The sequence below is a fragment of the Neofelis nebulosa genome, chromosome 8, assembly GCF_028018385.1.
Source record: "Neofelis nebulosa isolate mNeoNeb1 chromosome 8, mNeoNeb1.pri, whole genome shotgun sequence".
In the NCBI taxonomy this organism is placed as follows: domain Eukaryota; kingdom Metazoa; phylum Chordata; class Mammalia; order Carnivora; family Felidae; genus Neofelis; species Neofelis nebulosa.
In genome coordinates, this window is record NC_080789.1 from 10,563,313 (window position 1) to 10,579,995 (window position 16,683).

At 51.7% G+C, this 16,683-nt stretch overlaps 1 protein-coding gene and 1 long non-coding RNA gene across 4 annotated transcripts; one reads left to right on the forward strand and one right to left on the reverse strand.

Moving 5' to 3' along the window:
• The first annotated feature begins 4,165 nt into the window (after window positions 1-4,165).
• Window positions 4,166-16,107, forward strand: ANKRD54 (ankyrin repeat domain 54). Of its 2 annotated transcripts, none has more exons than XM_058741332.1 (8): window positions 4,166-4,592; window positions 5,548-5,595; window positions 11,060-11,158; window positions 13,449-13,520; window positions 13,999-14,046; window positions 14,122-14,246; window positions 14,473-14,580; window positions 14,952-16,107. In XM_058741332.1, exons 1-8 carry the CDS (start codon window positions 4,268-4,270, stop codon window positions 15,024-15,026), a joined length of 900 nt encoding a protein of 299 aa, XP_058597315.1. In that variant the 5' UTR covers window positions 4,166-4,267; the 3' UTR covers window positions 15,027-16,107. The 2 variants fall into 2 exon arrangements, with proteins under 2 accessions (XP_058597315.1, XP_058597316.1); XM_058741333.1 differs by having other exon boundaries at window positions 4,460-4,592; window positions 11,065-11,158.
• On the reverse strand, window positions 5,763-10,068 carry LOC131518869 (uncharacterized). Of its 2 annotated transcripts, XR_009265314.1 has the most exons (4): window positions 9,644-10,068; window positions 9,127-9,350; window positions 7,529-7,781; window positions 5,763-6,391 (listed from the first exon to the last, which is right to left on the reverse strand). It is a non-coding gene; the product is annotated as an uncharacterized LOC131518869 (long non-coding RNA). The 2 variants fall into 2 exon arrangements; XR_009265313.1 differs by lacking the exon at window positions 5,763-6,391 and having other exon boundaries at window positions 7,402-7,781; window positions 9,644-10,062.
• Window positions 16,108-16,683: the final 576 nt, after the last annotated feature.

Here is a 16,683-nt window from a genome sequence, read left to right on the forward strand (position 1 = left end):
TGACATGTTAAGTTGTATCCCTTCTATCACCATGAACATCAAGACAATTGTTCTTGCCCACTGTTCCCAACAAAAATTGACCTGAGTAAATTTAAAGATCAAATTGACTTTATTCAACAATTCATCAATGGGGCGGTAGCCCATCTGGCAATAGAAAAGAGCTTCGCTGGGCTGCAGGCAAGGAAAGGTTTTAAAAGGTGGAGAGGAAATCATTAGCAAAGAATGCACACTTTGGGGGCACCTGGGTGGTTCAGTCGATCAGGCATCCGACTCTTGGCTTCAGCTCCGTTCATGATCTCACAGTTTGTGGGTTCGAGCCCCGCATCAGGCTCTGCTCTGACAGCGTGGAGCCGGCTTGGGATTCTCTCTCTTCCCTCTCTCTGTGCCCCTCCCCTGCACTCTCTCTCTCTCAAATAAATAAGCTTAAAAAAAAAAAAAAAAGAATGCACACTTCAGGCAAGGTCTCCTTGTTAAGGGGAGCGGCAGATTATCTCACTAATCCTGACCAGGTAACTGGATAAAGGCTACGTTCCTGGGGCAGGGAGTGGGGGGTTGAAGCTGCAATTAGCTTGGGTGTTGAGCCTTGGTTTCCCAACGTAGGGCTTAGCACAAGTGACTCCCTTTGGGGCCTGTCGTCTCTTTTTTAACACCAGAAATAAGTAACCACGTTTCTGAAAACACAGGGCCCCCTCTCTGTAGCCTAAAAGAAAAATTCTCAAATTGTTGAAAATATCATTGTCACGTCTCTCTCTCGATTGGGGTGGTTGTCACACGAGTATACGCACTTGTCAAAAATCATCAGCCTTGCACGCTTCGTATGTGGGAATTCTACTGTAGGTCGTTCATCCCTCAAAATTTTTGATTTTTATATTATAAGTAACATTCGTAACAAATAGCTAACCAAACAATTTTGGAACTTATGTGATGACAAAACGTTAGCACCTTTAAGAAATTAAAAATACGATTCTCCAAACTTTGTAATAAATTATCAGTTGTTAAAAAAATGATTATAATACCCATAAAGAGTAAGCTTACTTAATCGTTAATGAAGGAACCAACACTATGACAGAACTGGTTTGGAAAGAGTTTGAGAAGAGTTAAAGGAATACTGAATTATGATTGCCAATCATATTTCATACCCTATAGGATAATAAAACTGTAACCTTTGGGATTATTTTCTCCATCAGGTATGCAAAAATGATTGCATCTCATCTGTTTCCTCCAAGCGAACTTCTAACTTTACAGAATTGGAAAACATCATTGGATCCTCATCAATCGTTAGGGTTAAATTTCCCCAGAGTCAGATGGCCCTTCTGTGGGTTTGCGAGCAATTCTCTAGCATGATATTGGAAAGGCACACAATCACCATATGACGTATTTCCAGGTACAGAGGAGGGCTTGAACTCATGACTTGAACTCATGAAATCGAGACCCAAGTTGAGATCAAAAGTTGGGGAGGCTTAACCGACTGAGCCACCCAGGCACCCCATATCTTCCCATGTTTTAAAGACTCTGGAAATAAAAAAATGTTATGTGCAACTTTCAACTTTTAAATGTTGGCAATCAGTTCAAATGGCTCTAAGATACTGTGAAGGCCAACAGGGGGAGAGAAAGAATGAAAGGAAAATCCTACTGAATCTGGCCCGAGCTACTGTCAATATCTGACCTATAACAATACCTTCTTATGGAAAGACTGAGGCCCAAAGAAAGGAGATGCTTAACCCCACATCACAAGGTGAGTTTGGGCCAGACAGGACTTAGAGCCCAAGTCCCTGGATTCCCAGGTAGAAGCTTTTCCCACAAGGCAAACATTATTGGTATTTTCTTTGTCTCCCACCAAGCGTTTCGTATTTTTATTTGCTGATTAACCAAATAAAAACGACGAGTGTGAATGCTTGCAGTACCCTTAGGTTAAGTTCAAGCCAGTGTGATGGGCCCACTGTTGCACACGATTCGTATGGCCCTAGCCTGCATCCTACCCGTATTTATTATAATGGCAATCCCTACCATTTTTTTGAGCATTAACTCTGTGCCAAGCTCTGTGCTTTACTCACATTATATCATTTAGTCTTGTGATGACCACATGCTGTAGGTACTACTATTACCTTCTCTTTATAGGTGGGAAACTGAGGTTCAGAAAGGCTCAAAGCCATGGCCCCACATATTCATGGCTCCAGAGTTGACGGTTTTAACCACTGGGCTATACTATCTATATTCATTCATTTATTCATTCAGTCAGCCAGTCAGTCCGTCAAATACCTACAATGCGGTGTTGCCAGTTGCTGAGCCAGGCAGCATGGGAGACTACAGCTCAAGTTCAAGTGTAAAGCCCTGAGGCTATGGCTAACTGGATCCACATTCAACCCACATCCCATTGTTCTAATCCAAAATAACAAATGGCTTTCAAACACACAGAAGGGTGGGCTATGTAATTTATACTTCAACAACGTTGATTTAAAAAGGACAAGTAACAATCACCTCTAAATGTGGAGAGATCCTGCTCCGATTAAAAGATTGTGACAGTGCACACGTATTTCGTGGACTAGATTGCTTGAGGACCAGGCTCGTAGGAGGAAGACAATGGCTGTCTGCTAGGATAAAGGGTTTGCACTTTAGTCTGAACTCAGTGGGTAGGCAGATCCTACAGGCAAGAAAAGAATTGTGTGTTAGCCAGCATGTGCACCTTGAATTCTACAAAGAGAGACTAGAGGGAAGGAGACTACCTTGGAGGTTATTACACGGAAAAAGAGAAGGAATGAATAGTAAAGTTATTTCCAGATACATTCAGCAGGAGTGAGATATAAATACCCAGATGTCACTTAAACTCTCTGGAGCCAGGTTTTTCTTCATTACAGAAAACTGTGTGATAGAGAGGGCTGTTCTGGCCCCAAATCCTAGTTCTTCAACTTTCTAACCCAGTACCCTTGGAAAATTCATATAACATCTCAGGATTTCAATTTCTTGGTCTGCAAAGTGGGTGTAACATTACCTACCTGCTAAGACTCTTGTAGGGGAGAAATAAATGGTGCAATATATTTCAAGCACTTCGTAAATGACACATGTTCAGTGTTTATCTCTTTTCTAGGTTTCCTTCTAGCTACAAGTGGATTTGGCATATATGTACTTATCAGCTAAGGGGCAGAGGAGAGCAAACAAACAGTATTTTTCTCCATTACAGTACCATGAGAAACCTCACAATGTTGTTCTGAGAGCACTACAAATTCTGAAAGTGCTTTTCAACTGTCCGAGAAAGGTTACCTTCAGTGGGAAGGAAGAACTTTTGTCTGGACCAAAGCCCTTGTCCAAAGACAGCTGGGCATCCATAAACAAGTCCCTTGTCTCTCTGGCTTCAACTCGTCGTTTGTGAAATAGGGATGGTCCTCCTTGTCCACCTTATAGGAGTGTCTATGGGATACTGGGTTGTGCGAGGGGGTTGCCAAGCTCATTCACTGCGCGCGGAGCCCGTCCGTGTTTTCCGGCTCCATCCACCCGCGGGGCTGTGAGCATCTCATCGAGCAGCGACTCTGATCTTGGGTCCGAAACTGAACACAGAGTTACCTGGCTCCTAGCGACGGGCTCACGGACTGCAGTGTCGCTGTGGGGCAATTACGTTAAATTACAATTCTTTGTAAATCAGTGATCAACGCCGGGGTTACGAGAGAACCCAGACTAAAGGGATCTTTCGCATTTGGAAGCTATTACTCCTCAGTTTGCGGTAATAGCCCCCAATTTTAACACATTCTCATTTTCCTACTTGCACTAGGCACTTCCCACCAGGAAGTCCTTTTTTTTTTTTTTTTTTAACTTCATTGCTTTGAAATGCAACCGTATGCATCCCCATAGTTCGGCTTCTTAATTTTCCTTAGAGAGTGGTTGCAGATCGTCTTAACGGGATTGGTTAAAGCTTCTGCCCGTCATCTTTCCCTCACCCGATGGGGGTAACGGAGGGGGGAAAAATAAGGGTGTCTTAAACTTAGCTGTTTTACTGGCTCCGGCGGCGACGTACGGCGAGGGCGTAGGCCGTTCAAATTTGTGATTGGTAGTTATGTCCGTCAATCGCGCTGCCGGAAACCAGTTCTACTGCCCCGACCGTGCCCGGTTGGCTGCTCGCGACAGGAGCCCGCCCCCCCGTCCCTTCGGTTGCCGTGGTTGCAGGCCGGACCCGCCCGCTCGCCCGCTGACAGCGAGGCTTAGGGCGGAGGAAGCGGGTCGGTTGGTGGGTCGGGAACGAGGCTCCGGCGGCCAGGCCCCGCGCAGAGCCGTTGCCATGGCAGCCGCCGCCGGGGGCGCGGACGACGAGCCGCGCTCCGGCCGCTCGAGCTCGGATGGGGAGTGCGCCGTGGCCCCGGAGCCGCTGACGGGCCCCGAGGGCCTCTTCTCCTTCGCGGACTTCGGGTCGGCTTTGGGCGGCGGCGCGGGCCTCCCCGGCCGGGCGTCTGGCGGGGCCCAGTCCCCGCTGCGCTACCTGCACGTCCTGTGGCAGCAGGACGCGGAGCCCCGCGATGAGCTGCGCTGTAAGATCCCTGCCGGCCGGCTCAGACGCGCCGCCAGGCCCCACCGCCGGCTCGGGCCCACTGGCAAAGAGGTGCACGGTGAGGAGCGCGGACACCCCGGGGCCCTGACCTCCCCCGATCCCTCCGGACGGGGTCCTCGGACGGCTGAGCCCAGGGCCCCGAGCGACCCCTCCCGAGTCGAGTCTCCTTTCAGTAGGAATCAGGATGTTAGCGCCGCTAAGGACCGTGAAGGTGAAAGAGACTGTCTTTAAGCGCCTGGTAATTCCTGAACGGAAACTTTTCATGACTCCAGGCGGTTATCAGTAAGTAGGTGATAAAATGGAGCACTGGAGACTACTTTTAGTATCGGAGAGGGGAGGCAAGTTTTACCAACTCGTTTAAACGCACAGACCGGGTGTGGACCCCTGTACCTCGTTTAAGCCTTAGGCGAACTATAGAAGCTTTAAGGAGCCTTAGTTTTCTCGTCTGTAAAGTGAGTACAGTACTTGCTTTGTGGGGATGTTTGGTGAATTGAGGAAGGTGATGAACCTGCGGCGATCACTCTGCTTTTGTTGTGTGCCAGAGCCTGTGGGGCGGTATGTGATCATTTCTGATCCTCACAATGACTCCAAGCGATGCAGAAACCGTTCCCATTATGTGGAAGGGGAAACTGAGGCTCAGAGAGATTGCCTTGCTCCAAGTCACATACCTTTCAGAAAGTGGCCGTGTTGGAATGAGAACCCATGTCTGCCAGACTCAAACTCCTACTCTGATATGTCCATTGTATTTTTTACATTGTGTGGGTGACTTGGAGAGCCAGGAGCTGACTCCAAAGGCCTTGAAGGATTGGCGACACAATGTGCCTTTCGCATTTGCCGTGCCGCATTTCAAGTTTTTTCCTTGTTCCCAGGGTAGTGTCTCTTGTATCCCGGTGCCTTTCTGTCCCTTTAGATGCTATCGTGGGTGAATGGTGGATTAGCTAGGAAGCCATCCACTTTCGGCTTCATCATGACTTGTTTTGTTTTGAACTGGAACTCTCTTACTCTCTTCACAGCTCTGAAGAGGCTGAGGGACTCGGCCAATGCCAACGACGTGGAAACAGGTGAGTGTGCAAAGCAGGGCTAGCTCTCTGGGCTAGGGGAAGAAAACTCGAGGCAACCAGTTCCTGGGAAGACAGTGCTTGAATTCAGTATGCCAGCTCACCCCTTGGACCAAACTCATAGTATATATTGTATAACTGTAATTCACTTGCAAGAGACAAGTCTGGCTTACATGCTTCCTCTTCCCATGCATCCCTGTCACCCTGAACTTCCCGATGTCCTAGCGTTCATCGCTCTGTGGGCTCCCTGAGGTTGGGACCAGGTCTGCTTTTGTATCCTTGGCACCTGGCAACAAGAGTAGGAGCTTTTTAGAATTTCTGACTAACAGGAACGAACAGTCAGCTTTAACTGCCAGGAGGGCCGCCGTCTGAACAGAGCTGAGGCTTTGCGGTAGTTGGGTCAGTGGTTCTCAGACTTGTTTCGTTGACTTGTGAAGGGAGTGGGAGGGGCTCCTAGCAGGACACCACTCCGGGTTTTTTTTTTCTTTTTTTTTTATTAAGAAAATGTTTTTTTAATGTTTATTTATTTTTTAGATTGAGAGAGACAGAGCATGAATGGGAGAGGGGCAGTGAGAGAGGGAGACACAGAATCCTACGCAGGCTCCAGGCCCTGCGCTGTCAGCACAGAGCCTGACGCGGGGCTCGAACCCACAAACTGTGAGATCGTGACCTGAGCCGAAGTCAGACGCTTAACCAGCTGAGCCACCCAGGGGCCCCACCACTCTGGTTTTTTCTTGTTGCTGTCCAGCGTTCATTGGCCGACAGGGCAGTGGCAGCATCAGAGGTAGACGGGCAATTTCTAGAGGAAAAAAAATCAAGGTTTATCCATATGTTCGTTGTCCACGGCTGCTGCAACAAATTACCACAAACATAGTGATTTAAAACAACACAAATTTCCTTTTTTTTTTTTTTTAAAGTTATTTTACTTGGGGAGGGGAGGGGCAGAGAGTGAGGGAGAGAGGATCCCAGCGCAGAGCCCAACAGGGGGGGGTCGAACTCAGAAACCGCGAGACCATGACCTGAGCGGAAGTCGACAGAGCCACCCAGGCGCCCCAACCCAAGTTCCTTCGCATACAATTCTGGGGGTCAGAAATCCAACACAGATCTCACCGTGCTGAAAGCAGGGTATCCGCAGGGCTACATTTCTTTCTGGAGTCTCCAGAGGAAACTCGGTCTCCCTCTGCCTTTTCAACGTATAGGGGCCACCCACATCCCTTGGCCTGGAGTCTTCTCCCTCTAACTTCAAGGTCAGCGACAGTAGAGGAACCCTCACGCTGTTGTCTCTCTGTGCTGCCAGCTCGGAGCCTGGAGCCTGTTTCCGATTCTGTGTCTCCCTCTCTCTCTGCCCCTCCCCCGCCCATGCTCTGTCTCTCTCTGTCTCAAAAAGAAATAAAAACATTAAAAAAAATTTTTTTTAAACCACGGGCCTTGAAATGGTTCCATTACCCCTGGCGTAGCCTAGTGAACAGGCCTGGAAACTGGAGGCCTTTTCAGCTCTCTTTGCTTTGGTCCCCCTTTCCATGAACTTGAATATTTGGGAATATTTCAGCAGCAGCCCAGATAGCTTTACTTTTTTCTTTTTTTTTTTTTTAATTTTTTTTTTTTTAACGTTTATTTATTTTTGAGACAGAGAGAGACAGAGCGTGAACGGGGGAGGGCCAGAGAGAGAGGGAGACACAGAACCGGAAGCAGGCTCCAGGCTCCGAGCCGTCAGCCCAGAGCCCGACGCGGGGCTCGAACCCATGGACCGCGAGATCGTGACCTGAGCCGAAGTCGGCCACTCAACCGACTGAGCCACCCAGGCGCCCCCCAGATAGCTTTTCAAGGAAAAAAATGATGTGTTCTCTTTTTAAGATCGCTAGTGTGTGGCCAGAGGCTATTTGAATTACGCTTCCCTTCCACAGAAAGTCTAGTTCATCTCGAACCAGGTACTCACATGGTTGGTGGTTTCATTATACTGAGAGAAATGCTGTAATTTTTGTAATTTTCCAGTCTCTGACACACTCATCTTCAAATCTAAATGGCTCTTAGGTTTACCAGGCTCTTGCAAGGCTCCGACGGTGACTCTGTAGGATGAGCCTCTGTATTGCTTTTCTCTCTATGGTCAGCATTTCCTTTTCCTTCTCCGCATGTTTATTGGGTTCTTGCTGCAGTTTAGCAATTACCGTGGGCATAAAATTGATGTCCTGCTATTGTTAACTAATAACATATTTTCACATATATGAAAATTATATACACAGTTAAAATATTTGAGAGCTTAGGGAAATAGACAAGAAAAACATCCATAAGCAGCAAAGGAAATAATCTCTGTTGATATTTTGGTGACACTGTCCCTTCCCATCCTTTGTCCTACGCAGAGAATTTTTTTCTTTATGGGCTTGCAAACTGTGCTGTATACCCAATTTTGTAGGCTGGGTGATTTTTCACGGTCTCTGTCGCCATTTGTTTTCTCAAAATGGAAATGTCATTTTCCCCCTCTTTGTAGAGTGAATACATGGCTGTATGGGTTGTTTTTTTTTTTTTTTTTTTTTAAGCTTACAAGGTAAAAACCAAAAATTACTGTAGCATTCCATTCTCCAATCAAAACCACAATTTTTCAAAAGCTCTTTTTTTTAATGTCTATTTATTTTTGAGACAGAGCATGAGCAGGGAGGGAGAGAGAGGGAGACAGAGAATCCAAAGCAGGCTCCGTGCCGTCGGCGCAAAGCCTGATGTGGGGCTTGAACCCAAGAACCGCGAGATCGTGGCCTGAGCCAAAGTCGACGCTTAACCGACTAAGCCACCCAGGCGCCCCACCACAATTTTTAAAAGATGCCCGTCATGCCTTCAGAGGGACAAAGCAAGGGCTATTTAGTTAGTCATATATTTGCACAACGGTTTTTCATTTTTAAGATAATTTCCCAGGTATGGGGTTATCACATCAAAAGATATGCATATTTTTTTTGTTGTTATTTTTTAATATATTTTTTTAACGTTTATTTATTTTTGAGACAGGGAGAGACAGCATGAACAGGGGAGGGTCAGAGAGAGAGGGAGACACAGAATCTGAAACAGGCTCCAGGCTCTGAGCTGTCAGCACAGAGCCTGACGCGGGGTTGAACTCACGGACTGCGAGATCATGACCTGAGCCGAAGTCGGATGCTTAACCGACTGAGCCACCCAGGCGCCCCAAGATAGGCATATTTTGATGGCTTCTGGTAGATACTGCTGTAGTGCTCTCCAAAAAGACTGGACTTGCCCAGGGCACCTACGTGGCTCAGTCGGTTGGTTAGTTGAGCATCTGACTCTTGATTTCCGTCCAGGTCATGATCCTAGGGTCATGGAATCGAGCCCCACATGGGGCTCCCCGCTGAGCGTGGAGCCTGCTTGAGACTCCCTTCCTTTCTCTTTCTCTCTCTCTCTCTCTCTCTCTCTTCCTCTCCCTCTTCCTCTGCCTCCTCCCCCCTTGCATTCTCTCTCTCTCTCTCCCTCTCTCTCTCTCTCTCTCCCTCAAAAGAAAGAAAGAAACCAACCAACCAACCAAAAAGACCATACCTGCACAAATCACAAAAGAGAATGGACTCTTTTAGCTTTGTCTTATCTCTTTGATGCGGGTTGTCTTTTGGTGAATGTACTGAGATGGCCTGAAGCCCTTACTTCTCTTCCACTCTCCTAATCCTTTTCCTACCACTTTCATTCAGTTAGTCAACAGCGATCCTGGAGCTGCACAAATCCCGTCTCGATCCTCAGTATTAAGTAAGATGCACGAAACAAAAAACCTACAATATAATTCAAGAAAAAGAATGTAAAGTGATCCCCTTTCGAAAATAAACCTCTCCCCCCCCCCCCCAAAAAAAAAAGAAAAACCTGAGGTGATGTGTTTAGTTGGAGAGGTCTAAGTTCTGGAGAGACCAGAGAAGTCTGGGCTTGTGTCGCAGCCTTGCCCCCTGATAGCCGGGTGAATGTACCCGGGGCACATCACATAGTGGGGCGCTTCTCCTGGTTTGTAAGATGGACATGATACCTGGCTGGGGGGGGGGGGGGGTGGTCACCGGGCTTAGCAGTCAGGTACCTGGCGCCAGGCTGGTGCTCGGCGTAGGGGGACGATATCCAAAACCAGCGCGGCGTTTGAAGGTTAGAGCAGCGAGGTGAACTGGGCACTGAGGACCCGCGGATGATGGAGTGGCTACCTGAGCTTGAAGGGAAGGAGGAGGAGGAGATTCCGGGCTTCGTCCGGAGTCCTTGAGAGGTTCGCTGGCGGAGACTAAAAATGTCAGTTGCTCTAAAATGATGTTTGGTAGGGGCGCCTGGGTGGCTCGGTCGGTTAAGCGTCTGACTTGGGCTCAGGTCATGATCTCGCAGTCCGTGAGTTTGAGCCCCGCGTCGGGCTCTGTGCTGACAGCTCGGAGCCTGGAGCCTGTTTCAGATTCTGTGTCTCCCTCTCTCTCTGCCCCTCCCCCGTTCATGCTCTGTCTCTCTCTGTCTCAAAAATAAATAAACGTTAAAAAAAATTTAAAAAAAAAAAGAATTCTTGGGGCGCCTGGGTGGCTCAGTCAGTTAAGCGCCCGACTTCGGCTCAGGTCATGATCTCGCGGTCCGTGAGTTTGAGCCCCGCGTCGGGCTCTGTGCTGACAGCTCGGAGCCTGGAGCCTGTTTCAGATTCTGTGTCTCCCTCTCTCTCTGCCCCTCCCCCGTTCATGCTCTGTCTCTCTCTGTCTCAAAAATAAATAAACGTTAAAAAACAAAAAAAGTTTAAAATGATGTTTGGCAGCAATTTGTCCATTTCAGCTGGACACACACATGTGTCACATAATGCCTCACATTCTATAATGGCTCCATACTTTGCAACGAAGAAATTTCACATCCATTATCGTTATTACAGCAGCTCTGGAGATCGGCAGGGTGGAGATTATTCCCGTTTGCCGGTGAACTGGGACCCAGATTCAGGCCTTCCTGCTCTGAGCCCCGCTCTTTCCACTGCCCCGTGCCGTTGGCCACGTACTCCTTTCTTCGTTACTCAGCTTAGCCTGGGACTTAGTCTTTGTGGCTCCAAACCTGTGCTCTGGCCGCTCACTCTAAAAGGCCACCTCCCAGGAGCAAAGTGAGCGCTGCCCCGCAGCTTGGGCTGCTGTGTCCAACCGGAAAGGGTGTGTATCCAAATGGATGCGGGGCCAAAGTCTGTGTGCCGGGGATTTCTGTGATTCAAGAACTCCTGACGCTGAGGGCCAAGATCCTTCTAGGATGTTCTAACCCTAGACGTAGTTTGAGCAGCCCGAATCGGGGGTTCCCAGTTGTGCCCTCAGGAGAGTGAGTCCCTTGTCATGACATTCCCTGTTAAGGCCGGCATCCAGGAGGAGCTCGCTCTCCCGTGGCTGATCGGTGCCTTACCTGCAGGGTCCCCTGAGCATCCGTGTTCACCCCCGGGGGCTGCAGCATAACTAACACTACCTCTCTGTCGCCCTCCCTCCCTCTGTCTTGGCGATGTCAGTGCAGCAGCTGCTGGAAGATGGCACAGATCCCTGTGCAGCTGATGACAAGGGCCGCACAGCTCTGCACTTTGCCTCCTGCAATGGCAACGACCGGATCGGTGAGTCCCGGGGAGGGAGGGGAGAGGGGAGCTGGGCAAGCAACCTCTCTCTAGAGGTGCTGGGGGTGGGTGGGGGGGGCCTCCTTACTCCCTCGGCCTGTGGAACTAGCACTGCCAGAAAGGGGAAAGAACACGATCGACTCTGTGGTTGGGGCCAGGCCTCCGAGACGTTCAGGCAACATTTACTCAGCGCCAAGCGCAGCAGCAGGGGAGCCCCTCCCTCCCCCTTTTAAGAGTCATTTTTGGATGTGGTTTAACTCATGAATGGTGAGCTTTCTGTATGTATGCACCACCCAGATCAAGCTAAAGAAGATTAACACGGGTGCCTGCCTGGCTCAGTGAGTAGCGCGCGTGACTCTTGATCACATGATCAAGGTCGTGATCCTTCGAGCCCTACAGGGTCGTGAGTTTGAGCCCCACGCTGGGTGTAGAGCCTACTTGAAAAAAAAGGAAAGAAAAGAATATTTTCAGCACCCTGGCAGCCTACCTTTCTGCTCCTTAGCCCCACGTAGACCTTGAGTACCATAGGTTCGTTTTCCTGTTTTGTTTTGTTTTTTAAATTTTTTAGTGTTTATTTATTTTTAAGAGAGAGAGACAGAACACGAGCAGGGGAGGGACAGACAGCGAGGGAGACAAAGAATCCGAGGCAGGCTCTGAGCTGTCAGCACAGAGCTGGACCTGGGGCCCAAACCCATGAGCCACGAGGTCATGACTTGAGCCGAAGTCGGAGACAGGGTGTGAGTGGGGGAGGGGCAGAGAGAGAGGGAGTCATAGAATCCAAACCAGGCTCCAGGCTCTGGGCCGTCAGCACAGAGCCCGATGCGGGGCCCAAACCCACGAACTGTGAGATCGTGACCTGAGCCGAAGTCGGACGCTTAACCGACCGAGCCACCCAGGCACCCCAGTGAACCCAAGTTCTTAATTTTAATGAACCCAATTTATCGATCTTTTCTTTTTAATGGTTAGCATTTCTTTGACCTATTTAAGGATTTCTGTGACCTTGCCTATCCCAAGGTCGTAGAGATACTCTCTTGTTTTCTTCTACCAGCCTTTCAAAAGACTTTCAGCTTTTACATTTAGGTCTAAGGTACATTTAGGTCTAAAATGCCTCTTGCATTGGTTTCTGTATGTGGCATGCGGCTCAACCTGGCCTTGTCACATGAGTTAAGTCTGCCTGCACATCCATCTGGGTAACTGATAAGCCCTCAATACCACAACCCACCTTTGAGAGGGCATAGAGACTCTCAGGGAGGGGGATGTTCAGCATCTTCTATTGGCCTAATTCCCACTATGGCACTTGACTGTGGAAAGAGCAAAAAATGTCCTTGAGAGCCCTTACTAGTAGCCACTGCTGTTGGAAGAACTTTCTTTTTTTATTTTCTTTTATTATTTTTTTAAATGTTTATTTATTTTTGACAGAGAGAGAGAGAGAGAGAGAGCGAGCATGAGCAGGGAAGGGGCAGAGAGAGAGGGAGACACAGAATCCAAAGCAGGCTCCAGGCTCTGAGCTCTCAGCACAGAGCCCGATGTGGGGCTCGAACCCACGAACTGTGAGATCATGACCCGAGCCGAAGTTGGACACTCAACCGACTGAGCCACCCAGGCGCCCCATCTTTTTTTTTAAATGTTTATTTTTGAGAGAGAGAGAGAGTGAGCAAGCAGGAGAGAATCCCAAGCAGGGTCCGCGCTATCAGCACAGAGCCCCAGGCAGGGTTTGAGCTCAAAAAACGTGAACCGTGAGATCGTGACCTGAGCCGAACCAAGGTTGGACACTTAACCAACTGAGGCGGCCGGGAAGAACATTCTCTAACCCTTAAAAATCTCAGTCTTTTCTGGGTGCCTGAGCAGCTCAGTCAGGTAAGCGTCTGACTTTGGCTCAGATCATGATCTCATGGTTCATGGGTCTGAGCCTGGCGTCGGGCTCTGTGCTGACAGCTCAGAGCCTGGAGCCCGCGTCAGATTCTGTGTCCCTGTCTCTGTGTTCCTCCCCAGCCCGTGCTGTCTCTCTCTCAATAAATAAATTTGAAAAATTAAAAAAAAAATCTCAGTCTTTTCAAACCTGCATGGGCCAGGAGGCTCTCCCAGAATCCGTAGTTCCTGGCCCTCAGAATCCTGCACGTGAACCCTGTGAGTAAGTGGATGAATGAATGAACGAATGAACGAACAAACGAACGGATGTATGAAACAACCTAGAGAACCGTATTTGCTTTCAATATTCCACACTTTGAAGAAGCCTCTTTAGCTAGGTAGGGGTGGCGGTTAGAGTCCTTGTGGGTTTTCCTATTTCCAGTACAGCTGCTCCTGGACCACGGGGCTGATCCCAACCAGCGAGATGGGCTGGGGAACACACCGCTGCACCTGGGTAAGCCTCCAGGACACCTTTCTCTGCGGCACAGATAGGCTCCTTTGATGGAGAGCCCGGGGGCCTGCCTGTAAGTTCCCAGCAGGATCTCCTATCATCTGGGGAGAGCTCGAGCCCCCGGGGCCACCACCACCCCCCCAGTCTGCCTCTCATGGACTCCCCCTTGGGTCACCGGTTGGCTGGGTCCTGAGCACAGCTGCTTTAGCAACCTCAATGGCTCAGCAGAGCTCTGCTAGGGAAGGTGAGACCTGAAGCCTGTTCCTGCCCCGTGGCCGACCCACACTATGGCTCGCGGTGCAGCAGGTCCCATCCCCAAGCCTCGGTCTCCCTAGCTGAACGGGGAGGGAGTTGGACCCGCCCCGTTGCTGCCTTGGTGCAGGCACACCTGGAGGCACAGTCCCAGCGACTGCAGCCAAGCTGGCACACAGGGCCAAGCCCTGGTGTCCCGGACTCTCAGGTCCCTGTTCTTCTTCCTCAGCGGCCTGCACCAACCATGTCCCCGTCATCACTACACTGCTGCGAGGAGGTACGTGCTCCCCGCCCCCTCGCCCTCCTCTCTCGCCCTCACCCCCGGCGCGCTCACCTCCGCCTGCTCCCGCAGGGGCCCGTGTGGATGCCTTGGACCGAGCTGGCCGCACGCCCCTGCACCTGGCCAAGTCAAAGCTGAACATCCTGCAGGAGGGCCACTCCCAGTGCCTGGAGGCTGTGCGGCTGGAGGTGAAGCAGGTGAGTGCCCTTCACGCTGGGCCAACGGCACAAACAAGCGCCGGACAGGTGCCGCCCGGACCACAGACAGACACGCCTCTGCCCCCAGCACCCGGGCGCCTGGGTTGCTTCACACCGACCCCATCCGGCCACCGCTCCACTGGGCATCGCGGCGGCGGCGGCGGCAGCTCTCTCTCTCCGCCACCTAGCGAGACCCCCAGCAACTCAGCCCGGCCCCTTGTTCCAGATCATCCAGATGCTGAGGGAGTACCTGGAGCGCCTGGGGCGGCACGAGCAGCGGGAACGGCTGGACGACCTCTGCACCCGCCTGCAGATGACGAGCACCAGAGAGCAGGTGAGCTGCGGCGGCAGGGCCAGACCCAGGGCCTGGCGGGAGCCTCGGGGCCGGTGCCGCTCTGCTGTGCTACAGCTAGACGTTCAGAGTAGAAAGAGGCCGCGGCTGGGGGGCTGTAGCCCCCTGTGGACCTCGGAGCGCCTGTCTGCGTCCTTTGACGCCACTTGTGGCCCTTCTCTCTGGGACAGTGTGAGACCAGCTGGAGTCCAGGACTATCGATCGGACAGCTGCTCCACAGTCAGTGAAACCACCACGTGCCCCAGGAGACAACGCCTACCCTCCCGAGTCTGGGGCATCAGGGTGGAGATCGGGGGCCGAGACAGCTGGGCCCGTCGTGGCACCCGTGACAGAGCCGTGGTTTTGTCCCACAGGTGGATGAGGTGACCGACCTCCTGGCCAGCTTCACGTCCCTCAGCTTGCAGATGCAGAACACGGAGAAGAGGTAGCAAGAGAGGCTCCCCGCCTTCCTGCTCTGCCGCCGCTGCCCTCCCCCTGCCCCCGCTGCTCTCTCATCACAAAGGAAAAGCCCGAACCTGGGACTTTGGAGCCACACACGTGTCTGGTGAGGCCTTGCCCCCAGATGCTACGGGGCAGAGATGCACTCTCACAGAGGCTCCGTGACTTCGGCGCCGCTCCCAGCCACGGTCTCTGTCATCTCTGTGGGCGGGGACCACAGCCCCCAGCTTCCCCCTCCGCTCCCACAGCACAGCAGCCACGCCTGAGCTCCGGCCGACACGCGCTGTCCTAGCGGGCCTCACTCGTCTCGCGGCCTCCCTGCCCCCCCGCGGCAGGCCCCAGAGCCTTCTCTGTGTCCCTTCCGGGCCGTGGGCTTGTCACAGCCAGCGGGGTTTGGGCTTAAGGCCGGCACCCTCGGGGGCTTCTTGGCTGGCCCTGAACCCCTCACCAGCAGTTAGATTTCGACTTGCCACCTGACTTTCAAGGAGACATTGCAGTGAGTGTCTCCGGTTGGAAGGGAGGGTTGGTGAAGCCCAGACCTTAGAAATACAAGGCTTGGAAGGACCCTGCTGAACCCAAGGCAGAAAAGGCCCCCCCTTTTTCTCCCAGTCTTTGAAATACCAGCAGGGCGGAGTGGTCCCTTCTGCAGCCTAGTTGTAGTGGGCTGAATAGAGGTCCCCTCCCCCGCCCCAGATGGCCGCGTTCTTATCCCCAGGGACCAGTGAACATGACTTTATCGGGCAAAAGGGACTTTGCAGACATAGTTAAATTAACGGTCTTTGGGCAAGGCGACCCTCCTGGGTTACCCAGGTGGGCTTGATGCAATCGCAGGGACCCGAGTGACAGGAAAGCAGGTCAGAGAGTGCGGAGGAGACACAGCGGGAAGGGGTCAGAGCTGAGGAACGCAGGCGCCCACGGAAGCGAGAAAAGGCAAGGAAATGAGATTCTCTCCCCTCAGATCTCCCTGAGGGAACCAGCCCTACTGACACTTTGACCTTAGCCCAGTGAGTCTGACTTGAGAATTCTGATCGCCAGAACTGTAAGAGAATAAATGTGTGTTGTTTTAAGCCACCAAGTTTGTGGACGTCTCTCTGTGGCTGCAGCCTCGGGAGACTGAGGCACTCGAGGAGGCGCAGGACTCACTGTAAGGGAGGTACCCCACTCCTGCCCCTGCGGGAGCAGACTCTGCCCGCGTTGTGGGCAGTGGACACGCCGAAGGCAGGGTGCCTCACGGCAGGGGTCCGCCACAAGAGGGGGGACGCGGGGTGGGGGGCGGGGGAGGCACCGCCTGGCCCTCTCCAAGGCGCTGACTGCGGAGTAAAGACAGACTCCCCCCCGCCCCCCGACTCCCGTCACCATCCACGTCCACCCTGGCTCTGCCCCGCTTGCCCTCTCACCTCATCGGGGCCCTGGCTACTTTTCAGAAGGGAGCTTGTCCCCCAAAGCCCAGCTTGATCAGATCGGAATTGAACCCGCGGAGCCCAGCTGCTCCCCAGGCCCCGAAGAGAAAAGATCTGTGTGGGTAGGAGATACCGGCTGGGGGCCGCCCTCAGGACCCTGTGAGAGGAGAAGCCCCACCAGGACGGCAGGGGTGGGGAAGGGAAAGCGTGCTAGGCCCGACACTGGGGAGAGCGAGGGGCCGAAGAA